The sequence below is a fragment of the Chiloscyllium punctatum genome, chromosome 20 (genome assembly GCF_047496795.1).
Source record: "Chiloscyllium punctatum isolate Juve2018m chromosome 20, sChiPun1.3, whole genome shotgun sequence".
Taxonomy (NCBI): Eukaryota; Metazoa; Chordata; class Chondrichthyes; order Orectolobiformes; family Hemiscylliidae; genus Chiloscyllium; species Chiloscyllium punctatum.
In genome coordinates, this window is record NC_092758.1 from 75,306,917 (window position 1) to 75,334,352 (window position 27,436).

General features: G+C 42.0%; 1 protein-coding gene across 1 annotated transcript in view; it reads left to right on the forward strand.

Moving 5' to 3' along the window:
• LOC140491824 (ran-binding protein 17-like) overlaps positions 1 to 27,436 on the forward strand; it is a 430,222-nt gene that overhangs the window by 179,575 nt on the left and 223,211 nt on the right. Inside the window, exon 7 of the mRNA XM_072590219.1 lies at positions 4,143 to 4,225. Coding sequence (XP_072446320.1) covers positions 4,143 to 4,225 — 83 coding nt within the window. The remainder of the gene's footprint in view (positions 1 to 4,142; positions 4,226 to 27,436) is intronic.

Genomic DNA, 27,436 nt, shown 5'->3' on the forward strand with positions numbered 1-27,436 from the left:
ATCAGCCATAATCTTATTGAATAGCAAAGCAGGCTCAAGGGGCCACATGATCATCTTCTCCTCCTAGTTCATCTGTTCATACATTCAACTATTTTTAATATCATGATAACTTTGTGATGGAAGGCTACCATGGACGGTTAGAACCAGCCACATATCCTGGTTTATTTAAGGGCTGATCCTTATTACAGTGCTGCCAGCAAACTGCATGACCAGTTTGGGATCCCTCAGGAACTGGCCAGTTCTGAGCACACGCACAATCAGGAGAAAGTGGGGATTGCTGATGCTGGAGATCAGGGTCGAGAGTATGGTGCTGGAAAAGTACATCAGGTCAGGCAGCATCTGAGGAGCAGGAGAATTGACGGTTCGGGCATAAGCCCTTCATCAGGAATTAATCTGATCCATTCATTCCTGATAAAGGGCTTATGCCCAAAACGTTGATTCTCCTGCTCCTCGGATGCTGCCTGACCTGCAGTGCTTTTCTAGCACCATACTCTCGATACACACAAAATCAGGCTGGTTTGGTGTGTCTGACACAGCAATAACCAGCATCCTTTTGACGTTGCTTTTATACACTCGGCTATTTTGAGCCCCTCTTCTTTGCTGCCTGCTAAATCCAATAAAGTGTATAAGTGCTGGAGAATATGAGGGTCAACAGATTTAGAATGTTCACATTGCATTTTTATCAAAATCTTTTGTTTTTTGAATTTACTTCTGGGCTGTAACCCTATTGGGAATGGAAATTCTTAGGTGGATGTTATACAGTTTTTTGCTATTCTTTCACAGGATGTGTTCATCATTTTGTTCCCATTCCTAATTGTCCTTCAGAAGGTACTGAACCACCCCTTGAGCCACTGCACTCCACCTGGTGATCCAACCCAATCCATCAAAACTACTGAGCTTTTACCTGATCTTTTGATATGGGACCACTTAGCACTTTTGGTATTTAGCTTATACGCCTGTGCTGCAACTTCACTATGCTGGTGCTTCCTTCTAAGGCATGTCTGGTAATGTTCCTGGTCCAACCTCCTAACGTGGTCATTGAAGGAATGCTGGTTGACTTGATTGAGCCAGAGAAGTGAGGAATGAGTTGGGCAATGGAATCCCTGATTGTTTGGGAACTGTATTCTTTGCATAATGGTCGAAACCACAAACATCCATTTTTTTAAGTTTGACTGTAAAATTACATTTTGTATTAAAATACAGACCACCATACATCTCACTCCATAACTCTGCTGATTGAACTTGTCTGCATAAAAGTACTGATAAAAAACAATTATTAAATCCACTTAATGAAATAGTGACATTGCTTTGACTAGGGTTTATTAGGTATACTGTACACACTTGATCTTGAAATGCCTTGTCAGCGGTGGCTAGGGGTATTCACTGATTGAGAAGATCAGCGAAACAAAATGAGTTATTCAGGCCTGTAAAAAGATATGTGAAAAGGAAACAGATAAAGTTCGTTCATCTTGATTGCCTGATGTAGTTGATAACCGCGGCATTAGTAAATTGTAAGGTTTTCTTGAGCAGGCGGCAGGAAATTGGTGGATGTGCCCTTTGCCTGCACTGACTCAGTGGAATAAATATTTTGAAATCAGCGGCAGGTGTAATTGAACGATGATGCAGAGAAACTTAAGTGAGAAAATTAGACTCACCACATTAAAGCAGATCACTATGAGTGCAGCTGATCACGGAAATATCTGTCAGTCATCTGAGATGTTTCAATGCTGCTTATTATATAAACTGTAGAATAGCATAGAGCAAAGAATGAGGGCAGGATGTGGGTCCCTGATATCACTGCAACAGCTGCCTCTTAAGAGAACTTTGTTTTCCATTTAAAGTGTAATGCAACAGGTTTTTCTACTGAAGAGAATAGGGGACTAAATTCTTTTGTAATGCCTAAGAGGTGTGAAATGCAAACACTAAATATAGTCATGCCTGAACTGATTTGGCAAAAGTATTATTTGAGGTACTGCAATAACTTAAGGATCTGAAGTGGTTCCTCCTTTGGAGGATTCATGGCAGATCTCTGATGGGTGTTGGCAATTGCCAATGGGTCTGTCCTATTGGCCCATGCATGTTCATAACTGATGGTCTGTGTGGACCTGCTGCCTTCAACCAGAGTATCAGTCAACACAATAATGTCCCAGTTACAAATTCTTTTGAATGTATATACTGCTGTTCAGCATATCAGGAGAACTTTTAAAATCTCCCCCCTCTACCGGCAAATTCAGAGGCTGGAGGGACTGTGTGATCTGTCTGGATGGTTCACAATGGAGATCCCATTACCATCCCATCTCCATCCGATCAAGTCTGGTCAGTAAAGCTTTTGAATGATCATCTATTTGAAGGTCAACTCACTATGAAAGTCCTCATCCTGCTTGGAGCATTCAGGTTTGCCAGTGATGTCCCTCATGCACAGACAATGTGTGCCCGATCGAGAGACTGAACTTCAGGACAGGAGTCCCCATTCTTATCCTGTAAGAGACGAACCCTCATTTTAGTTACACTTTCCCTTTTTAAATACTCATGGAAAATCTTAGGTTTTTTTTATATTTCTAGTTTCCTTTATATTTATGCCTCCTTTCTTTATAGTAACTCTTTGCTGATTTCTAAAATCTGTCCGGTTTTTCCAAATTATCACCGATCTGCACACTTTTTCTTTAATTTTGATTTATCCTTAATTTCCTGAATTAACTATAGATGGTACATGCTTCACATGAAGTCTTTGATCCTCAACAGAATATCTCTTTGCTGACACTTTTGGAATATCTCGTTAAATGTCTACCACTGTTCCACTGATGCCCCACCTTTTGTCCAATTTTCTCAGTTCCGAAGCCAACTTATAAAAATCATACCTTTATAATCTTATCTCAAGAGGGTTGGAATATAAAAGCAGAGATGTACTACTAAGACTTTATAAAGCTCTGGTTAGGACCCATTTGGAGTACTGTGTCTAGTTTTGGTCCCCACACCTCAGGAAGGACATATTGGCACTGGAACGTGTCCAGCGGAGATTCACACGGATGATCCCTGGAATGACAGGTCTAGCATATGAGGAACGGCTGAGGATACTGGGATTGTATTCGTTGGAGTTTAGAAGATTAAGGGGAGATCTAATAGAGACGTACAAAATAATACATGGCTTGGAAAAGGTGGATGCTAGGAAATTGTTTCTGTTAGGCGAGGAGACTAGGACCCGTGGACACAGCCTTAGAATTAGAGGGGGTCATTTCAGAACAGAAATGCGGAGACATTTCTTCAGCCAGAGAGTGGTGGGCCTGTGGAATTCATTGCCACGGAGTGCAGTGGAAGCCGGGACGCTAAATGTCTTCAAGGCCGAGATTGATAGGTTCTTGTTGTCTAGAGGAATTAAGGGCTACGGGGAGAATGCTGGTAAGTGGAGCTGAAATGCGCATCAGCCATGATTGAATGGCGGAGTGGACTCGATGGGCCGAATGGCCTTACTTCCACTTCTATGTCTTATGGTCTTATGGTCTTATAATTGCCTTTATATTTAACTTTTAAACACTAACAGTAGGCCACACTTCTCACCCTCAAACTACTGTGCAAATCTATCATGTTTTGATCTCCAGTTTTCCCTCATGACTATTTAAACTTAACTCTTTAACATTCAAACTACTATTCATTAACATGTAAATTTAGCTAACATTTTGATCCCTGTCCGTACTTCCAGTACAGAAAACAATCTCTCCAGAATGGGAACAAATAACCAATCAAAAAAAAAGCAAACGGAACCTAAAATAAATCTTGTACAAAATAGAGTGAAATGGTAGACTTTTTTCCCCTATTTTTGCCAAAAGTGATTTTTGTGTTGAGAAACCAATATGTTAAAGTGTTTACAACTAGTTTACTCAGCTTAGACCTCAAGACAAACACATGTTCAACATTCTGAACCTCACAAAATTATTAGATATTTACTTCAGCCAAAGGCTGTTCAGCTCATCTTAACCTATTGTTCAAAACTACCCCACATAGTGCATCCATTGCTGCATCCAATCCTTTCTTAATTGACTTAAAGATGCTCCATGTTTCAATCATCTTTTATATGAAGATGTTTTTGTGTGGTCACTCAAATGTGTCATCAGCAATCTATTAAGTGTGTTATTTATATGTTGTAGGTCACAGAGGTTGAATTTTGAAGTATCATCGCCAAATGGAATTCTTCTATTCAGAGAAGCCAGCAAAATGATTTCCACTTATGGTATGAAATTTGGAACTCCTGCATTCAGGATGATATGTGTTGTTGTAAGTTAATGTGGATGTGAGTACCTGCATGTATATGAATATGAATGTGTTAGTGTCAGTGCAAGGATGTGTATGAGTACGTTTTCTGCAGCCTTGTGCATAGCTTAAGCCATGCATCATCCACAGATCTCATGAATAAATTCCAAATATGTTTAATTGTCTAAATAAATTGGTCTCTCTGGAGACGGTTCAAACCTCAGGAGACACACAGAAGAAAGGTTATGCAGTTAAGATGAAGAATGAAAGTCAAGACCTTTATTTTCCAAAGCATAGGAGAGTTATGAAGGCATGCCATAGACTCTAGCAATATAAATGGGATCTGGACATAACTAGGTTGGTTTTTCAAAAGAGAGACATGACAGTACATAGAACAGAGAACAGTGTGAACCCTTTGGCCCACGATGGTGCGTTGAGCATTTATCTTAATCTAAGATCAACCTAACCTACACACCCCTCAATTTACTGTCATCCACGTGCTTGTCCAGCAGCCACTTAAATGTCCCTCATGTCTGTGACTCTACTAATGTTACTGGCAGTGCATTCTACACACCCACCAATCTCTGCATAATGAACATATCTCTGACATCTCTCCTAAACCCTTCCTCCAATTACTTTAAAATAATGTTAAAAATCACACAACCAGGTGATTGTGGAGGACACCTGATCAGCTGATGAAGGAGCGGCGCTCCGAAAGCTAGTGTGCTTCCAGTTAAACCTGTTGGACTATAACCTGGTGTTGTGTGATTTTTAACTTTGTACACCCCAGTCCAACACCAGCATCTCCAAATCATGTTTAAAATAATGACCCCTCATGACAGCCATTTCTGCCCTAGGGAAAAATCTCTAATCCATGAAACTGATTTTATAGAAACAAGATCAGAATTTTAAATTTGGTGGTTTTTATCTATCATGAAGTTTTTAATCATATCACAGTAAAACATGCATGAGCAGAAGCAGAATGGATTTGCTGACCAAGGAATGGAAATTAAACATTGTGAAAGTGTATAGTTGAAAAATGGTAAGGAATGGTTATTGTGATGGGACCTGAGTATGTTATGGGAGGACAGGAAGACACGAGACAAGGATCAAAGCCTATTGCAGATAGGGAACCCAGATTAAGGTGGTGAAACACTCTTGACAGCAACTGGGATTATTACAGTTATATCTATAATACCACAATGTGGGCAATACAAAGTGTACAAATCACAAGCATTATCTGTCTTAAATATGAATTGCTGAAATGTGTAGGTGGGCTGGGAGAGTGGGTTTTGTGAACTGTATCATGTTTGATGTTTCTGACACTGACCCAGTTAAAAAACTTGCACATGACAGTACAGATGGACAAAGATTAAATAATATTTATAAATAGATCGAAAGGAGCTGGAGTAAGGAAATAACGAAAGGATTTGAAACAGAAACAATAAATTTGTGTGTTAGGATATGTTGCACAGTATTTATTTCCAAGGGTCATCATTTAAATAATTTTTGTACACTATGCTGAATTTTTCTAACAAATAGCACACTTGTTTCATGAAGAGGAAATTGGATGTCCATGTACAAGTTAGCGTGTAGGTACAATGAGCAATTAGGATGGGATGGGAAATTGCATTTTGTCCATTATTCCAAAGGGATTTCAGTACAGGAATAAAAAGGTCATGCTGCAATTGTATGGGACTTTGATGAGACCACATCGAGAATACTGTGTGCAGTTTTGGTCTCTATATTTCAGCAAAGATGTGGTTCAGTGGAGGGTAGTACCATGAAGGTTCACAAAGTTGATCCTTCGGATGAGGGGATTGTCCAGTGAAGACAGGCTGACCAAACTGGACCTATTGTCTCTGGAGTTTAAAATAGGTGATTCCATGGAAATATTCAATTTACTGAAGTGACTTAACTGGGTAGATATTGAGATTGTTTCTGCTAGTCAGAGATTGGGGAAAGTGAGGACTGCAGTTGCTAGAGTTCAGAACTGAAAAATGTGTTGCTGGAAAAGCGCAGCAGGTCAGGCAGCATCCAAGGAGCAGGAGAATTGACGTTTCGGGAATAAGCACTTCTTCAGGGATTGGGGAACACAAGAGCACAGCCTCTGGATAAAAGACTGAGATGAGGAGAAAATATTTTACTCGGAGGGTTGTGAATCTCTGATGCAGGAGATGGGTCAGAAAGGATTGAGGACCCTTTCAAACACAGTGCAGGAGTCCTTGATTAGGGAAAAAAGGATCCGGCAGAAGGTGGCATCACCAGAACAAATGTGATGGATCCAGAAAAACTGGGGAAATGGAATGGAACCCTTGCAGGAAGCAGGGTGTGAAAAGGTGTTTTCAAGGTAACTGCGGGAGCCAGTGGGCTTGTAATGGATGGTGGACAGCTTACCCTCAGAAATAAAGATGGTAAAGTCAAGGAAGGGAAGGGAATTGGTCAGAGATTGACCAAATGAAGATGAGAGAAGAATGGAAATTGGAAGCAAAACTGATTAGTTTTTTCAGTTCCAGATGGGAGCAGGAAGGAGCTCTGAAGACATTGTCAGTGTTTCAGAGAAAGAGTTGTGGGTTGGGTGCCTGAATAGAACATAGAACATTACAGCACAGTAGAGGCCCTTCGGCCCTCGATGTTGTGCCACCCTGTCATACTAATCTGAAGGCCATCCCACCTACACTATTCCATGTACGTCCGTTTGCCTGTCCAATGACGACTTAAATGCACTTAAATTTGGCGAATCTACTACCAATGCAGGCAAAGCATTCCATACCCTTACTACTCTATGAGTAAAGAAACTACCTCTGACATCTGTCTTGTACCTATCTCCCCTCACTTTAAAGTGTTGTCCCCTCATGTTTGCTGTTCCCATACTTGGAAAAAGGCTCTCCCTGTCCACCCTATCTAACCCTCTGATTATCTTGTATGTCTCTATTAAGTCACCTCTCAACCTTCTTCTCTCCAACGAGAACAGCCTCAAGGCCCTCAGCCTTTCCTCATAAGATATTCCTTCCATACCAGGCAACATCCTAGTAAATCTCCTCTGCACCCTTTCCAAAACTTCCACATCCTTCTTATAATGTGGTGACCAGAACTCCCAAGTGTGGTCATACCAGAACTTTGTACAGCTGCAGCATAACCTCCTGGTTCCGGAACTCAATCCCTCTATTAATAAAGGCCAAAACACTGTATGCCTTCTTAACAACCCTGTCAATCTGGGTGGCAACTTTCAGGGATCTGTGTACATGGACACCGAGATCTCTCTGCTCATCTGCGCTCCCAAGAATCCTACCATTAGCCCAGTACTTTGCATTCTGATTACTCCAGCCAAAGTGTATCACCTCACACTTGTCCACATTAAACTCCATTTGCCACCTCTCAGTCCAGCTCTGCATCCTAGCTATGTCTCTCTGCAACCTATTACATCCTTCGTCACTATCCATAACTCCACTGACCTTAGTGTCATCCACAAATTTACTAACCCACCCTTCTAAGTCCTCATCCAAATCATTTATAAAAATGACGAACAGCAGTGAACCCAACACCGACCCTTGCGGTACGCCACTAGTAACTGGACACCAAGATGAACATGTTCCATCAACTACAACTAGGGTGGCACGGTGGCACAGTGGTTAGCACTGCTGCCTCACAGCGCCAGAGACCTGGGTTCAATTCCCCTCTCAGGCTACTGACTGTGTGGAGTTTGCACATTCTCCCCGTGTCTGCGTGGGTTTCTTCCGGGTGCTCCGGTTTCCTCCCACAGTCCAAAGATGTGCAGGTCAGGTGAATTGGCCATGCTAAATTGCCTGTAGTGTTAGGTTAGGGGTATGGGTGGGTTGCGCTTCGGCGGGTCGGTGTGGACTTATTGGGCCGAAGGGCCTGTTTCCACACTGTAATGTAATGTAATCTAATCTACAACCCTCTGTTTTCTCTCAGCAAGCCAATTACTGATCCAAACTGCTATATCTCCCACAATCCCATTCCTCCGCATTTTGTATAATAGCCTAATGTGGGGAACCTTATCGAACGCCTTGCTGAAATCCATATACACCACATCAACTGGTTTACTCTCATCTACCTGTTGGTCATTTCGTCAAAAAACTCAATAAGATTCATTAGGCACGACCTACCCTTCACAAAACCGTGCTGACTGTCCCCAATCAGATTATTGTTTTCTAGATGGTTATAAATCCTATCTCTTATAATCTTTTCCAACACTTTACCAACAACTGAAGTGAGACTCACTGGTCTGTAATTACCAGTGTTGTCTCTACTACCCTTTTTGATCAAGGGAACCACATGGGCGGCACGGTGGCACTGCTGCCTCACAGCGCCAGAGATCTGGGTTCAATTCCCGCCTCAGGCGACTCTCTGTGTGGAGTTTGCACGTTTTCCCCGTGTCTGCGTGGGTTTCCTCCGGGTGCTCCGGTTTCCTCCCACACTCCAAAGATGTGCCAGTCAGGTGAATTGGCCATGCTAAATTGCCCGTAGTGTTAGGTAAGGGGTAGATGTAGGGGTATGGGTGGATTGCACTTCGGCGGGGCGGTGTGGACTTGTTGGGCCGAAGGGCCTGTTTCCACACTGTAAGTAATCTAATCTAATTCCACCAATAAACACATTGATCAAGACCCAATATACTGGCCACTGCAGTGAACAACTGGAACTGGCAACAAAGTGAATAGGAAAGGTTTAGAGGGATAGAGACCAAATGTAGACAAATGGGGCTAGTTTAATTATGGAAACTTGGTCTTCGTGGACAAGTTGGATTGAAGGATCTGTTAACTGACACAATACAGCAGCCGCTTCACAGGAGGATCCACAGCACTGAGGATGTCACCGAGACAGGGGACATCTGCAAATCAAATTCTCAGCTCAGCAAACATACCCACATCAACTGCGACTTTCAATGTTATTGTGAGTTCTTATACAGATTGACAACCCTTTATCCAAAATCTGAGAAGCTCCAAAATCCGAAGGTTTTTTTTGTGAGGTTTTTATCTCATTAACAAGTTTGGCATGCAAATAGTTGATCCAACTCCACACCCACTCAATGTGTGTCACTCAGATGCGACATGGGGTGGTGGGGGGGGTGGGGGGGGTCGGGAGGGGGGGGTGGGGGGGGTGGGGGTGGGGTGGGGGGGGGGGAGGGGGGGAGTTGGGGTGCATGGCCCAGCACTGGCAGGCCTCAATTCTGTCTCAGGGCCCGTTACTCACAGTGAGTCTGCTGTTAGATAAGATTTTTTAAAGTTTCACTGCTGAACTGTCACTTATTCTGAAATTCAAAACATTCCAAATTCCGAAAACCTGAGCATTTCAGATAAAGGATTGTGTACCCGTATAAATTTATAAAGTTTGCTTGTTGAGCTTTATCACTTAGATCCATACTGTCATCAAGCTCTAAACTGTAAGATTGACAGGAGTTGAGTGTTTGGTCAGGGAACTTTGGATATGTAGCAATTATGTAATATTAAAGCTTAGTTTGTTCTAACACCAAGTTTTTCCCAAGGGTCAGTCACACATGTATAAATAAGCCCAAATAGACTTTCACAAATTCCCTATGAGACAAGGGCTCCCCTCTTTGCTGTTGCTTTGATTATCAAGAAAACAATTTTGGTTTCTGCCTCAGAACTCTTGTTTGTAGCTCTGAAGAATGATTGTTGGCCAGAATGTCTTGTTTCAGTGAATTTGCTCGATCAATTCTCACATGACCTTTGAGGTTGTCAAACGTGCCAACATATTTCATACAATAATGTCACTTCCATTAACACTCCAGAAGGCCACCAGTCATCTTGCTGTCTGGCACATCCTCATTTGAAATCATGGTTTTGAAAAAGACTGACCTATTTAATTATTAAACGCAATTGCCATTAGTTTGAAATCCAAACTTTTAAATAATTGATGTTTTTCATAAATATATAGATACATAATGCTTTACATCATGTGCATCGCATTGGCATGCATATATTGGAAGGATACTCGAAAGGTGAGTTTTGAGGAAGAAGGTGTAAATTTGAATAGTTTTCGAGAGGAGTGGGTCTCAGGCAGCTGAAAGCTTAGTAGCCAGTGGTGATGAGTAATCATGACTTGTTTTTGGATAGAACCCAGGTAGCATCATTTTCAATAATCTGAAGTACATCAAGTCATAGTGTCATACAGCATGGAAACAGATCCTTCAATCCAACTTATCCATGAAGACAAAATTTCTACAATTAAACTAGTCTCATTTGTCTGCATTTGGCCTTTATCACTCTAAACCTTTCCTATTCATGTCTAACTATCTTCTAATTGTAACTGTACCTGCATCTACCACTTCCTGTGGCAGTTTCACATACGAACCACCCTCAGTGTGAAAACGTTGCTCCTCAGGTCCCTTTAAACCTTTCTCCTCTCACCTTAAGAATATGCCCTCTACTTTTGAACTTCCCTACACTTTTCTATTTACCTTATTTATGCCCCTCCTGATTTTATAAACCTCTATAAGGTCACTCCTCAACCCCCTGCGCCCCAGGGATGAAGGTCCTATCCTATCCAGCCTCTTCTTATAACTCAAACCCTCCAGTCTCACAACATCCTTGTACATCTTTCCTGAAATCTCTCCAATTTAAATTATCCAGGCTACCCAACGCCTGGAGGAAGAACGCCTCATCTTCCACCTTGGAACCCTCCAACCACTTGGGAATCAATGTAGATTTCACCAGTTTCTTCATTTCCCCTCTCCCCACCTTATCCCAAACTTCCAACTCAGGAATGTCCTCTTGACCTGTCCTACCTGTCCATCTTCCTTCCCACCTGTCCACTCCACCCTCCACTCCGACCTATCACCATCACACTCACCTTCATCTACCTATCGCATTCCCAGCTACCTTCCTACAGCCCCACCCCCCTTGCATTTATCGCTCAGCCCCCTTGGGGCACCCCCTCATTCCTGATGAAGAGCTTATGCATCCTCGGATGCTGCCTAATCGGCTGTGCTTTTCCAGCATCACACATTTCGACTCTGATCTCCAGCATCTGCAGTCCTCACTTTCTGCTAGATGATCGAACATTTGGACAAAGAGCTACATTTTAAAGAGTGTCTCTTTAAAATGTAGGAGAGGGGAGTGAAACTTGGCAGGTGGAATATAATGTGGGAAGATGCACGTTTATGAACTTTGGCAAGAAGGATAGAAGGTCTGAATAGAAGTTAAACGGAAAAAGACTGCAGAAAGTTACAGAACACAGGAATTTGGGAGTCATTATGCATGAATCACAAAAAGCTAGCATCCACATCCAGTGGGTAAAAAGGGAAAGGCAGATGTAATATTAGCATTTATTTCAAAGGGAATGGGTTATGAAAGTAGGATATTTTGATAAATCTTTACAAAACACTAGTCAGAGTCAAAAAGTGTGGTACTGGAAAAGCACAGTGGTCAGGCAGCATCCTAGGAGCAGGAGAGTTGATGTTTTGAGCATAACCTCTTCATCAGGAATGTGAGGAGTCCTAAGGGGGCTGAGAGATAAATGGGAGGGGGGATGGGGCTGGGGGAAAGGTAGCTGGGAATGCAGTAGGTGGATAGAGGTGGGGAGTGATGGTGATAAGTCGGAAAGGAGGGTCAAGCAGATAGAAGGGAAGGAAGATGGACAGGTAGGACAGTTCACAAGTGTGGTGCCAAGTTGGAGGGTTGGATGTAGGACAAGGTGGGGGGATGGGAGATGAAAAAACTGATGAAATCAACATTGATCCCATGAGGTTGGAGGGTCTCAAGGTGGAAAATGAGGCGTTCTCCCTCCAGGCATCAGATAGCTAGAATTTAGCAGTGGAGGAGACTTGCATGTCCTTGGTGGATTGGGAGGGGTAGTTGAAGTGTTCAGTCACAGGGCAGTGAGGTTGTTTAGTTGCATGTGTGTCCCAGAGATATTTTCTGAAATGCTCTGCAAGTTGGCATCCTGTCTCCCCAATGTAGAGGAGACCACATCGAGAGTAACGGACACAGTAGATGAGGTGTTTGGAGGCGCAGGAAAATCTCTGCCGGATGTGGAAAGATCCTTGGGGCCTTGGTTGAAGGTGAGGAGGGAGGTGTGGGTGCAGGTTTTACACCTCTTCCTATGGCAAGCGAAGGTGACAGGAGTGGAGGGTGGATTAGTGGGGGGTGTGGACCTAACAAGGGAGTCACAGAGGGAATGGTCTCTGCGGAATGCAGATAGAGGTGGAGAGGGAAATATATCCATGTGGTGGGGTTTGTTTATTGGTGGCGGAAATGGTGGAGGGTGATGTGTTGTATTCAGAGGTTGGTGGGATGGAAAGTGAGGACCAGAGGGTTTCTGTCTTTGTTACAATTGGAAGGCTGGGGTTCAAGGATAGGAAGTGGAGGAGATGTGCTGAAGGGCATTGTTGCCACATAGATGGGGAAATTGCGGTCCTTGAAATAGGAGGCCATCTGGGATGTTCTGGAGTGGAATTGATCCTCCTGGAGCAGAGGCAGGGGAACTGAGAGTAAGGGATAGCATTTTTACAGGAGTGGGTGGGAGGAGGTTTAGTCCAGGTAACTGTGGGAGTCGGTGGATGAACAGTTTTGGGCCCCTTATCGAAGGAAGGATATACTGGCATTGGAGACAGTCCAGAAAAATATTCACTGAGTTGATCCCAAGTATTAAAGGGCTACATTATGAGAAGAGGTTGGGTAGGTTATGAATGTATTTGTTGGAATTTAGAAGAATGAGAGGCGACCATATTGAACCATGCAGGATTCTTGGGAAACTTGACAAAATAGATGCAGAAAGGTTGTTTCCTCTTGTGGGAAAGTCTAGGATCAGAGGACATAACTTCAGAGTAAGGGGTTGCCTATTTAACACAGAGGTGAGGGGGAATTACTACTCACACATGGTAGTGGATTTGTGGAATTCTTTCCTACAGAGGGTTATGGAAGTTCGTTTGTTTAGCATATTCAGGATGTGGAGGTGCCAATGTTGGACTGGGGTGGATAAATCAGACAACGTCAGGTTCGAGTCCAACAGGTTTATTTGAAAATACAAACTTTCAGAGCGCAGCTCCTTTTTCAACTTCATAATGAAGGGACAGCGCTCCGAAATCTTGTCCTTTCAAATAAACCTGTTGAACTATAACCTAGCATATTCAAGGCTGAGATAGACAGATTATTTTTAACCAGTAAGGAAATCAAAGGTTGTGGCTAAAGGCAAGAAACAGTTGCCTCAATGAGCTGAATAGTCTACTTCAGCTCCTATATCTTATGGAGCGATGAAAAGGTTTCAAAAAGGAATTCCAGGCTTAGTACATTGTTATCTGAAGACATAGACACAATGATGAAATGGTTACTATCAAGGCTATTCAAAAAAGCTGGACTTCAAATGGAGCACAGGTACCTTGGAAATTTTAAACCAAGGTTTTCCTTCATTGGAAGTCAATCTAGGTCAGTGGGCACTTGGAAGGTGAACAAGATGTGACATGAATTCAGACAAGGACAGCAACGTTTTTGAAAATCTCAAATTTAGTATGTGGAAGTTCTGCCAGGAATGCACTGGAATGGCCATATCTTGAAGTAACAAAAGCACAGTTTAAGCTTTCAGCAGCAGGGGATTTAAGAATATGAAACATTCAGGGGTTAACAATCTTAGTAACAACACAGATAGTTGGTCAGCAGATTATGAAAATATTGGTGGCTGTGGATCAGATAATGAAGTGATCTCAGTGAGGACAATGAATAAGATAGGGAAAAAATGCAGAAAGAAAGAAGTGGTGTTCCACAGAGATTGGTCCTGGGACTGGTTTTGTTTGTCATTTATCTAAATGATTTAGATAAAGAAAGTACGGTTAGTGAGTTTACAGATGACACCAAGTTTGGCGGTATAGTGGACAGTGAAGAAGGTTATCTCAGATTATAAGATTTTGATCAGTTGAGTCGATGGACTGAAAAATGGCAAATGGAGTTTAATTTGAAAAATGCAAGGTATTGCATTTTGGTAAAACAAACAAAGGCAAGATTTATACAATTAAAAGTAGGGCCTTGGGCAATGTTGGAGAACAGAGAGACCTCTGGTTTCAGATACATAATTCTTTGAAGTATATCATTACATATAGAAAGGGTGGTTAAGAAAGCATTTAACATGCTTACCTTCATTGCTCAGGCCTTTGAGTATAAGAGTTGGGATATCATGTTGAGGTTGTACAGGAAGGTGGTAACGTCTCTTCTGGATTACAGTGTTGATGTCTGGTCTCTCTGTTATAGGAAAGATATTATTAAGCTGGTGAGGGTTCAGAAGAGTTATACAGGATGTTGCTGAAAATGGAGCGTTTGAATTATAAGGCGAAGCGAAATAGGCTGAGACTTTTTTACTGAGTGTAGGAAGTTAAGGGATGACGTTATAGAGGTTTATTAAATAATGAGGGGCATAGATGAGGCGAATGGCTGGCGTCTTTTCCCTAGGGAGGGGAATTTCAAGATTTGGTGGGATATTTTTAAGGTGAGAGGAGAAATATTTTAAAAAGACATGAGATGCAATTCTTTTACACTTAGAGTGATTCAAGTGTGGAAAGAACTTCCAGGGGAAGTGGTGGATGCAGATACAATTACAACGTTAAAAGACATTTACATAAGTACATGAATAAGAAATGTTTTGAGGGATGTGAGCCAAGCGCAGTTGATGGGACTAGTTTAGTTTGGAATTATGGTTGTCATGGACTGGTTGAACCAATGGGTCAGTTTCTGTGCTGTGTGACTTTATGACTGTAAGTTCCTGACTAGTCAAGGAAGCTTTGAAGGAAGTTCAGCCCGTTGCACAGAGGCAACAACTTATTGCATGACATTTGGTGAAAGAAGACCTTGGTGAGGTTAGAGGTGACAGGAGAGGGGAGTTTATGAAGATGGTTTACAGTAGAGAAAACAAGCCAGGAGATCTCTTTGCATTCCATGATGATCAATTTTAGTAGATGATCAACTAGTCTTTTTTGGTAGATCTGGTGGTGAATGGCTAAATGAATTCATTGAATCTCTATAACACATGAAGAAGCAGTTTGGCCTGACATGCCTATGCTGGCTGTCAGAAAGAACCACATAGCTAATTCCATTTATCTGTGGCTTCTCCATATCTCTACAAATATTTTAATCCTCAAATGTTCGATTTCATTCTGGAAACATGGTGAAATCTTCCACTACTACTCACTCAAGCAGTACAATCCAGATCCTAACCACCTGCTGCATAAAAACTGTTTCCTCGTCTTACTACTGGATGCTTTGCCAATCAAAGTAAATCAGTTACCTTTTAACTTTTGATCCAGGTGCTATGGAGACCATTTCTCCCTCTCTTGTCTGTCCGGATCCCTCATTGTTTTGAACACTTCTGTCAAATTTCCTCTCAACCTTGTCTTCTCCAAAGAGAACAGTCCCAGCTTATTCTGTCTATCCACATTACTGGGGTCTCTAGTCTCTCAACCTATCTGCATGAATATTTTCTGCATCCTTTCCAACACCTTCACATCATTTGTAAAGTGTAGTGCTTACACCTAAATGCAAGATTCCAGGTGAGCCCACACCCAGAGTCCAAATGTCTACCATCATTTATTGCTTTCACACTTTGTTACAAATTCTTTCTCATCAACTTGGACCTGAACCCAGTGACACTACCACTGTGCCATAGGACCCCCACTCTATGCTGAATAGAAAACGCAGAATCTCTTAATTACTACTTTCTCAACCCATCCTGCCCTTTTCAATGATGCATGTACCTATAGCCCTGGGGTCCTCTGCTTCTGACTGAACCCTCTTTAAAAATGTATCCTTTATTGTATGTTACTTTCCTTATTTTTCCTACCAAAATGCGTCATGTCACTTCTTTGCATTAAATTTCATCTGCCATCAATACACCTGTTACTCTAGCCTATTAATACCCTCTTGAAGTTAACACTATCTTTCTCATTGTTCACAGTGCTTCAAGACTGGCACGATAAGCAAACTTCAAAATTATGCCCTATATGCTTACTGTTAGGCCATTAATATGAGTCAAGGAAACCAATGGACCTAATACCTGAAAAATTATTCACAGCCACTCTTTGTTTCCTGTTAACGTGTATGCAGGTTACTACTGTGATTTTTATTTTATAGTCTTCAATTTTGCTGATGAGGGAGTTCATCAAATACCTCAGTCCATGTCCATGAATGGCATCAAGCACAATACCCTCATCAAATCTCTCACACCTCTTTGAAAGATTTAATCAAAATAGTTTACTGTATAATATACATACTAGCTTAAATAGTATGTATATTATACAGGCTACTTACACATGCCCAATTGAACTTTGAGCCCCTTTTGTGTGGGTTTCTTTTTATTGACTTCTTTTTATCATACCTGTTCAAGTCTATATCCCTCAGACTTAAAGGAGAGGAGATGAAGACCACATCAGAAATCTCACCACTGGATGAGAGAGACGTCATGGCTTTAATGAAGACTAGAAAATTGAAGGTGAAGGTGACTGTTTGGTTGTACAGATGGGGAGCTGCAGAAATGTTGTAGTGAATGAGGAGCAGAAGAAAGACAGTAAGGGTATTTAGAGTTCCATTGTAAAAAGTTTCTCCTTGCATGCCCTGCAACTCTTGCCCAAAAGCTTATATCTCTGACTACTCGCTGTTGCTATCATCACTTTGACTATCTTATCTAAGCTTGTCATTGTCTTGTACACCTCCGAAAATCTCCACTTTCCTTTGTTGCAGAGAGCTTCAGCTTCTCCAACCTAATCAAAACTAAAATCCCTCATCCATTCTGGTAAATTTGCTCTTACTATCTCAAGCCCCCTCGTATTCTTTCAAATGTCTGGTGATGCGAATGAGATGAAATACTGTACTTGTGGCCTAAACTACCCTGCTTTTGGACCAATGTCTGTAGTTATGCTTTATTAATTTAAAACTTTGACAAGGTTCCGCATGGTAGACTAATGGGATTCAGGGTGAGTTTCCCAATTGGATACAGAACTGGCTGTACGGTAGGAGATAGAAGGTGGTGTTGGAAGGTTATTTTGCAGGCTGGAGACCTGAAGCAGTGGTGTCAGTAGTGCGTGCACTTTTGTTGGTCCTCTGCATTCTAATCTAATCATTTATATAAAAGGCATTGTTAATAAGTTTGCAGATTACACCAAAATTGGCAGTAGAGTGGACAATGAAGATGGTTATCTCATCTTGAATTAAGAGTCTACTGACGATCAAGGCGCAAGTGAAAAGTGTGATTGAATACTCCCCGCTTGCCAGCAACAATCAAGAAGCTTGACACCGTTCAGGACAAAGCAGTCTACATGATTGGCACAACGTTTACAAGCATTCACTCCCTCCACTACCAACACTCAAAATTAATGGTAGGGCCCTTAGTAGTGTTATAGAACAGAGAGACCTGGGAGTTCAGATTCATAATTCTTTGAAATTTATATCACAGCTAAACAAGGTGGTTAAGAAGGTGTTTAGTGCTCTTACCTTCATTGCTCAGATCTTTGAGTATAAGAGTTAGAACACCATGTTGAGGTTGTACAGGATGTTGGCGAGGCCTCTTCTGGAGAGCTGTGTGCAGCTTTGGTCATCCTGTTATAGGAAGGATATTAGTAAGCTGGAGAGGGTTCAGAAAAGATTTGCCAGGATGTTGCTGGGAATAGAGAGTTTGAGATACAAAAATAGACTGGAAAGACTGGGACTTTTTTCATTGGAGAGTAGGAAGTTGAGGGGTGACCTTATTGAGGTCTATAAAATCAAGAATGACATATACAATATGAATGACAAGAGTCTTTTGTCTAGGGTGGAGGAGTTCAAAATTCCAGGGCATATTTTTAAGTTGAGAGGAGAAAGACTTAAAAAGGAGGGGCAATGTTTTTATACAGAAAGTGATTCGTGTATGGAATGAACTGCCAGAGAAAGTGGTGGATGCAGGTTCGGTTATACCATTTAAAAGACATTTGGATAGGTTTATACGAAATGTTTGGAGTAATATGGGCCAAGACCAGACAGGTGGGATTAGTTTAGTTTGGAAACATGGTCGGTGTGAACTGGTTGGACCAAAGGGTCTATTTCCATGCAGTGTGACTCCAATTACTTTCAGTTTGTCATGCCACCTTCAACTGTCTATGCAGATGACGCCTCCAGGTTTCTCTGTTACCATCCACCCTTTAGAATTATGCCATGAAAATGATATTGCCTTTCCTTATTTCTTCTGCCAAACTTCATTACCTCACACCTCTTTGCATTAAATTCCATCTGTCACTTGACTGTCCGTCTGCTGGCTGTATTTACTGTTGCAGTCAATTGGCATCATCCTCAACGTCTGTCACAAGTCAAAGTTTGATGTCTCAAGATCCAAGTCTATTTTATGTATAGTAATCATGACACTGACCCTTGAGAAACACCATTGTCTATCATCGTGCAAACTGAAAAACAACTCTTTGCCATGACTCACTGTTTACTGGCCTTAAGCCAATATTTTATCCATTAAGCTTCCTATTCCATGAATTTTGTTAACTATCCCTTCATATGTTCTTCTTTCAAACATTTTCTTAAAATGCATAATCAACATCCCTGGCAGCCCCTTCATCAACCTTCTCCATTACTTCATCAAAAAGTCAGTATTAGTCCAATATGCTTTCAGCAGCAGGCAAACAAGTGGCGGGATTGAGGTGAAAGTAGATATTGGGACCAGTAAAACAGAAAGAAAGGACAGGCAGAGACAGGTAAATGAATATGGTGTACTAATGGGCATAAATGTGTTTATTTCAATGCAAGGAGAATTGTTGGTAAGGCAGATGAGCTTAGAGCCTGGATCAGTACCTGGAACTATGATGTTGTGGCCATTACAGAGACTTTGTTGAGACAGAGACAGGACTAGCTGCTTAACCTTCCAGGGTTTTATTAATTTAGATGAGATAGAGAGAAAGGTAAAAGAGATGGAGGGGTTGCATTGCTAATTAGGGAGATTGTTACATTTGCTCTCAGAGGGCATACTGGAGCGCTTATCCACTGAGACAATATGAGGAGAGCTCAAAAATAAGGTGGATGCAATCACTCTGATAGGATTACACTATAAGCCCCCAACAGGCACTGAGACATTGAGGAATATATATGTTGGCAAATTATCGAAAGATACAATAAAAACAGGGTTATCATAGTGGTGACTTTAATTTTCCCAATATTGACTGGCACTCCCTTAGAGCAAGAGGGCAAAATTTGTTAAGTGCATCCAAGAGGGTATCTTGAAACAGTATGTGGACAGTCCAACGAGAGGAGGGGCCACACTGGATCTTCTATTGGCTAATAAGCCTGCCCAGGCGACTGACATTTCAGTGGGAGTGCATTTTGGAAACAATGCTCAGAACGCCTTAAGTTTTAAGATAGATATGAATAAGGATAAGTCAGGATCTTGCGGGAAGGTACTAAATTAGGGGAGGGCAAATTACGTCAGTATTAGGCTGGAGCTAGGGTGTGTTAATTGGGAGGAACTGATTTTTGGCATGTGGGAACTGTTTAAAGACCTGCTGATGAGAGTTCAGGGCCAGCATTTTCCAGTAAGGAGGAAGGACAGGATAGCAAGGTAAGGTACCTTGGATAATGAGGGAGGTTGTGAATTTCGTCAAAAGGAGAAAGGCATATGGGAAGCCTAAAATCAGACCGGGCACGTGACGAAAGCAGGGAATTAGGAAAGCAAGAAGGGGCCGTGAAATGATCTTGGCAAGAGAGTTAAAGAGAATCCCAAGGCATTCTATACACACAATAAAAACAAGAGAATAACTAGGGAGAAGGTAGGACACTCAAGGATAAAGGAGGGAACTTGTGCTCGGAGGGAGAAGATGTGGGTGAGATCCTAAATGAGTACTTTGCATTGGTATTCACCCAGGTGGATATGGGAGAGAGTGAGATTTGTATGGAGCATGACAATACGCGAGGGCATTTTGAGATCTAAAAGAAGTGGTGTTGGGTCTCTTGAAGAGTATTCAGGTGGATAAGTCCCCAGGGCTCTTTCATATCTACCCCAGGTTATTGAGAGAGGCAAGAGAGGAGATTGCTGGGGCCTTAACTAAAATCTTTGTATCCTTGCTAGCCACTGGAGAGATCCAAGAGGACTGGCGAGTGGCTAATGTTGTTCCTCGGTTCAAGAAGGGAAATAGGGATTACCTAGGAAACTATAGACCGGTGAGTCTCACATTGGTGGTTAGGGGGTTATTGGAGAGAATTCTTAGTGATAGGATTTATGCGCATTTGGAAAAACATAGCCTAATTAAGGACAGTCAGCATGGCTTTGTGCAGGGGCACATCATGTCTTACTAACTTGATTGAATTATTTGTGGAGATGACGAATGTGATCAATGAGGGTAAAGCAGTGGATGCTGTTTACATGGATTTTAGTAAGGCTTTCGAAAGGTCCCTCAAGGTAGGCTCATTCAGAAAATTAAGATACATGGGACCCATGGTGACTTAGCCACATGGATTCAGAATTGGCTTGCCCATAGAAGGCAGAGGGTAGTGATGGAAGGGTGTTTTTCAGGCTGGAGGTCTGTGACTTGTGGTGTTCCACGGGGATCCATACTGGGACCTCTGCTGTTTGTGATATATGACTTTGATGAAAATGTAGATGAGTGAGTTAGTAAGTTTCCAGGCAATGCAATAATCAATAGAATTGTGGGTAATTAGAAGATTATCAGAGGATACAGCAGGATCTAATTTAGTTGCAGATATGGGTGGTGAAAAGTCAGGTGGAATTTAATGTGGATAGTGTGAGGTGCTGCACTTTGGAAGATCAAATGTTAAGGAAAAATATACAGCTAATGGTAGAACTCTGAACAGTATTGATGTACAGAAGGATCTTTGAGTTAAAATCCATAGCAACCTGCAAGTAGCCATGCAAGTAAATAGGGTGGTAAAGAAGGCATTTAGTATGCTTACCTTTGTTGGTTGGGGAATTAAGTACAAGAATCAGGATGTGCAGTTGCAGCTTTATATAAGGTTAAAAATCACACAACAACAGATTCTCATCCAACAGGTTTATTGGATGCACTAGCTTTCGGAGCGCTGCTCCTTCATCAGTTAGCTCCTTCATCACCTACCTGATGAAGGAGCAGTGCTCTGAAAGCTAGTGTGATTTTGGTATTGTGTGATTTTTAACTTTGTCTACCCCAGTCCAACACCAGCTCCTCCACATCATAGCTTTATATAAGAGTCTGGTTAGGTCACACTTAGAGTTTTGGGTTCAATTCTGGTTGCCACATTACAGGAAGGATGTGAAAAATTTGGAGAGGGTGCAGAAGAAGTTAATCAGTATGGTGCCTGGATTAGAGGGTATGAGCTATAAGGAGAGGCTAGAAAAACTCAGTTTGTTTTTTCCGGTGTGGTAGAGGCTGAGGGGAGTCTTGATAGAAGTCTATAAAATTATGAGATGCATAGATAGGGTTGACAGTCATAATCTTTTTCCCAGAGTTGAAATGATTAATACCAGGGGCATGTATTTAAGGTAAGAGGGGAATGTTCGGAGGAGATGTGAGGGGTAAGTTTTTTATACAGGGAGTGGTAGGAGTCTGGAATGCACTGCCAGAGATGGTGGTGGAGGCAGATACAATTGGGGGAATTTAAGAGACCCTTAGATTTTTTTTATTCATTCACGGGTTGAGGGCGTTGCTGGCTGGGCAGCATTTATTGCCCAGAGGGCAGTAAAGAGTCAAACATAGTGCTGTGGATCTGGAGTCACATTTAGGCCAGGCCAGGTAAGGATGGCAGTTTCCTCCCCTAAAGGACATTAGTGAACTAGATTCAGATTCTTAGTTCCAGATATTTATTGAATTCAAATTCCACCATCTGCCATAGCGGGATTCGAACCCAGGTCTCCAGAATGTTGTCTGGATCTCTGGATTAACAGTCTAGTGATAATGCTGCTAAGCCAGTCCCTCCCATTATGCAAGGAATTGAGGGACATGGACCAGTGGCAGGCAGGAGGGATTGATTTAATTTGGAGTCATGTTTGGCACAGTATCATGGGCTGAAGGGCCTATTCCTGTACTGGACTGTTCTATGTTCTGTGCTCTGCCTTTTACAAGTTTAAGCTGGAGTCCATTAACTCAAACCTCTCCCAGTGCCTGTTCATTTCTTATTATTATTTCTAAAACCTTAACCATTGTTGATGTTGAACTGACCAATCTGTAGTTATTAGGAGAGTCCTTCCTTGAATATTTATATCACATTTTTTGCTCACCAATCATCTAATGCCTCCATGTATTTGTGGAAGTTTAGAAGATTATGGCAAGCCTTTCAGCTGTCTCCCTCTTTTACTTCCTTTCGTAACCTTAAATGCAAGACATCTGGACTAGATAGCTTATTCATTCCAGATATAAATAACCTTCCCAGTAATGAGTTATAGAATCATGCAGCACGGAAACAGGTCCTTTGGTCAGCACAGATGAATTGGTCCAGTTTTCCTAAGCTGAACTAGTCCTATTTGCCTGCGTTTGCCCATACTTGTGTGAACCTTTCGTATACATGTTCCTGACATAAGTCTTTTAAATATCGTCATTGTACCCACTTCTTCTGGCAGCTTATTCTATACATGCACCACACTCTATGTGAAAAAGTTGTTTCTCAGGTCCCTTTTCACATCTCACCTTAAACCTATGCCCTCGAGTTTTGGATTCCCCTACTCTGGGGGCAAGACCTTAGCAATTCACTGTATTTTTGCTGGCAAATACACTCAGGAAATGCTGGGAGACACTCAGTAGGTCTGGCAGTATTGGCAGAGAGAACAAGTGTTAACGTTTCGTTTCAACGGCCTTTCACCAAAACCATAAATCATCACTTTGATATGTCAAATCTTTATCCCTTTCTGCAAGTATTACCTGACCGATGTATTTCCAGCATTTTCTGTTTTAATTTCAGACTTCCAGCATGTGTAGAAATTGATGATTTTCTATTTGTTTTCAGTAATAGTGGTGTTTTCAATCCAAGTAAACAATTGTGGCCTTTTCTTGCTTATTACAGATTGTATTGTGTCCAAGTTCTGTACAGAATTAGTCTTTCTTCTGAACAAGGCATCTTATTTGTAACATCTAATTATTTTCACAGTCCTTAAAAATATAGCAATTTAAGATGAGTAATCTGAATAGGAGACATTTGGAAAACATTCCACTGCAGTTCACAGAGTCAAAATTAAATACTTCAATTTTCACCCCATCCATTTTTCCCCCTTTCTCTGTGAGCCCAAAGAACCCAAGTCTGGAAAATGGTCTGTGTTTCCAATCAAGATATACAAGAAATTGTATTCCCAATTATAATTACTACACAATTGGTTCTCATACAGAGGGCTATGAAGACTCTTATTAGCTGTTGGCTTGAAGATTTGCATTAGTGCAGTCACCACTACCAGAAGGAGAATCTCAGCAAAATATCCTGGGAATTAAAGTGAAAACAAGCCTCCAGCCGAGGCTGATTGGCTATTGGGTTGATGATTTGCATTGGTGCAGTCACCACTACCAGAAGGAGGGGTTCAACAAAACATCCTCTGAGTCAGTAGGCAAGATTTTGGACCACAGATGTTGAAGACGTCAGAATGCGTAAATTGTGTTCCCAGAAAAAGCACAGCAGATTAGGCAGCATCTGAGGAGCAGAAGATCACAGGTTTGGGCATAACCCTTCGACAGTATTGAGGAGGGAGAAGTGGGCTGTGAAATAAATAGGGGGAATGGGGTTGGGGAAAGGTATGTGGGATGGTGATAGGTGGGTGAAGGTAGGAGGTGATTGTGATAGGTCAGTGGGATGTGTGGAGCAGATAGGTGGGAAGGTAGATAGGATCAGGTCAAGCGGATGGAGCTGAGTTGGAAGGTCGGATCTGGGATGGGATAAAGCATGTAAATTATTACACTTATGGCACTTCTTTTTGGCTTCTAATCTGTAAGGGTAGTACATGGACAAGGGGGAAAGGGCTACAGATAACGATTTAGTCTAATATGAACTATTCTCCAAAGTTGAAGTTAAAGAGGTAAACCATGGCAGGAAAGCTCAAAGTATTGGCTTGCTCCATGTGGCACACCGGGGATGATTCTGGTTCCCCGTGTTAGCATGTGTACAGGAAGTGTCTCTAGGTACGGCTCCAGGAAGCTCAAGTTTCAGAGCTGGAGTGGACACTGTGAAATGTCCACAAAGTAGAGAATATTATGGATAGCACGTATAGAGAGGTGGTCACATAGCAGACTCTGTGGACAGAAAGGGAATGGGCCATCCCCAAACAGAGCAAGATCGGCAAGTAGTGTAGGAATCTCCTGTGGCCATTCCCCTACAAAACAGATATGCCATTTTGGATACTGTTGAGTGGAATGACTTCTCAGGGAAAGCAGCAGCAGCCAAACTCATTGCACCATAGTGCAGAGGGAAGGAGTAAAAAAATGTGCCAGAGCAATAGTTATAGGGAACTCAATTATAAGGGGAATAGATAGGCATTTCTATGGCCGCAAACGAAACTCCAGGATGGTATGTTGCCTCCCTCGTGCTAAGGTCAAGGAGTTGGTACAGGACATTCTGGAGGGGTAGAGTGAACAGCCAGTGGTTGTGGTGCCGTTCGGTACAAACTACATAGGTTAAAGAAAAGGGATGAGGTCCTAAAAGTAGAATGCATGGAGCCAGGAATAAAGTTAATATCAGATATCAAAGGCAGTGATCTCGGGAGTAGCACTGGTGGCATGTGCTAGTCAGAGTAGAAATGACAGGCTATATCAGATGATTATGTGGCTGAAAAGATGGTGTTAGGGAAGGGTTTCAGATTCCCGGGGCATTCGGACCAGTTCTTGAACAGGTTACATCTGGGCAGGACAGGGACTGATGTCCCAGGGAGAGTGTTTGCTAGAGCGGTTGAAGAGAATTTAAACTAATATGCCAGGGGGATGAGAACCTATGTACACAGTCAGAGAAGGCAAGAGCAAGGACAAAAACAAAAGGTAGGGAAGGGAATAAGAAAAGTGATGGGCAGAGAAACCAAGGACAAAATGCCCCAGGGCCATTCAGTATTTAGGAAGGACATTCAAAAAGGAAAAGGTGGTGAAGTCGCATTGCTGGTTAAAGTGAAAATTAACACAATAGTGAGAAAGGATATTAGCTCTGACAATGTGGAGACTTATGGGGAGAGTTGAGAAATACCAAGGGGCAAAAAAAAAATTAGTGGTAATCATTTATAGACCCTAAACTGCAGTGGTGATGTTGAGAATTGCAATGAACAGGAAATTAGAAATTGGGCTATTGAGAAAAGATATTGGAAGTGAAACAAGCAATGTTAAAAGGACAAGCCTCAAAGGCCTTGTGCCTTAATATGCAGAGCATTTGCAATAACGTGGATGAACTAATTGTGCAGATAGATGTAAGCAGGTACGATATAATTGGGATTATAAAGACAGAGCTGCAGGGTGACCAGGGTTGGGAACTGAATGCCCCAGGGCCATTCAGAATTTAGGAAGGACTCTCAAAAAGGAAAAGGTGGTGAAGTCGCATTGCTGGTTAAAGTGAAAATTAACACAATAGTAAGAAAGGATATTAGCTCTGACAATGTGGAGACTTATGGGGAGAGTTGAGAAATACCAAGGGGCAAAAAAAATTAGTGGGCATCATTTATAGACTCTAAACTGCAGTGGTGATGTTGAGAATTGCAATGAACAGGAAATTAGAGAAGCATGTGAAAAGAGAATATCGATGATCAAGGGTGATTTTGATCTGCACATAGATTGGGCAAATTGTACTAGCCGCAATGTCATAGAGGAGGAATTTCTGGAGTGTATACGGGATGGTTTTCTTGTCCAATATGTGGAAGAGCCAACTAGAGAGCAGGCCATCTTAGACTGGGTACTGTATAATGAGAAAGGAATCATTGCCATTCTGGGTTGTGTGAGACCTCTAGGGGATGAGCGACCATAACTCTGGTACAGATTGGAGGGTAGTTAATATCGCTCCAATATTCAAAAAGCCTAACATTGATCGTGGGAAAATTCTCGAATGCATTATCCAGCAGAGCATTTAGGAAGCAGTGGCAGGATCAGACAGAGTCAGCATGGATTTGAGAAGGGGAAATCATGCTTGATAAATCTGTTGGAATTCTATGAAGGTGTAACTTGTTTAGTTGACGGGGGGGGGCAGTCAATGTGGTATATCTGGACTTTCAGAAAGCATTTGACGAAGTCCCACATAAAAGATTATTGTGCAAGATTAAAGTGCTATGGGATTGGGGTAAGTGTATTGAGATGGAGAGGAAACTGGTATTCACAATAATATTAATGATTTGGATGAGGGAACAAAATGTAACATGTCAAAGTTTGCAGATGACACCAAGTTGGATGGGAAGGTGAACTGTGACAAGGATGCAGAGATCCTTCAGCATGATCTAGACAAATCAATGCCAGATGCAGTGTAAGTTTGATAAATGTGAAGTTGTTCACTTTGGAAGCAAAAACAAGAAGGCTGATTACTACCTGAATGGCTGTAAATTGGGAGTGGGGGCATGTGCAGTGGGACTGGGTTCCTTGTGCTCAGGTGCTGAAGGTCCGGCAGGCGTTAAAGAAGGCAAATGGAATGTTGGCCTTAATTGCACGAGGTTTTGAGAACAGGAACAAGGATGTATTGTTGCAATTATACAGGGGCTTGGTGAGGCCACACATGGAATATTGTGTGCAGTTTTGGTCTCCTTTGCTGAGAAAGGATGCTCTTGTTTTCGAGGGAGAGCAGTGAAGGAGAGATTGATTGGGTTAGGATTAGTTTTGCTGGTGTTCAGACAAATGAGGAGGTATCTCATAGAGACTTATACAATTCTAACAAGACTAGATAGGGTAGATGCAAGGAGGATGTTCTAGTGGTGGTTGTGTGCAGAACCAGGGGTCACAATATGAGGATTCAGGGTGGACCATTTAGGATGCAAATGAGGAGACATTTCTTCACCCAAAGAGTGATGAGCCTGTGGAATTCGCTACCATAGGAAGTAGATGATACCAAAACATTGAATGTATTCAAGAGCCAGTTAGATATAACACTTGGGGAGAATGGAATTAAAGGTTATGGGAAGAAAGCATGATTAGGCTATTGAGTTGGACGATCAGCCATGATCGCGATGAAGGGCGGAGCAGGCTCAAAAGGCCAAATGGACACTTCCTGCTCCCAGCTTCTATGTTTTTATACTTCCAGTTGCCTAGGCCTCAAACTCTGGACTGAATTTGCTACACCTC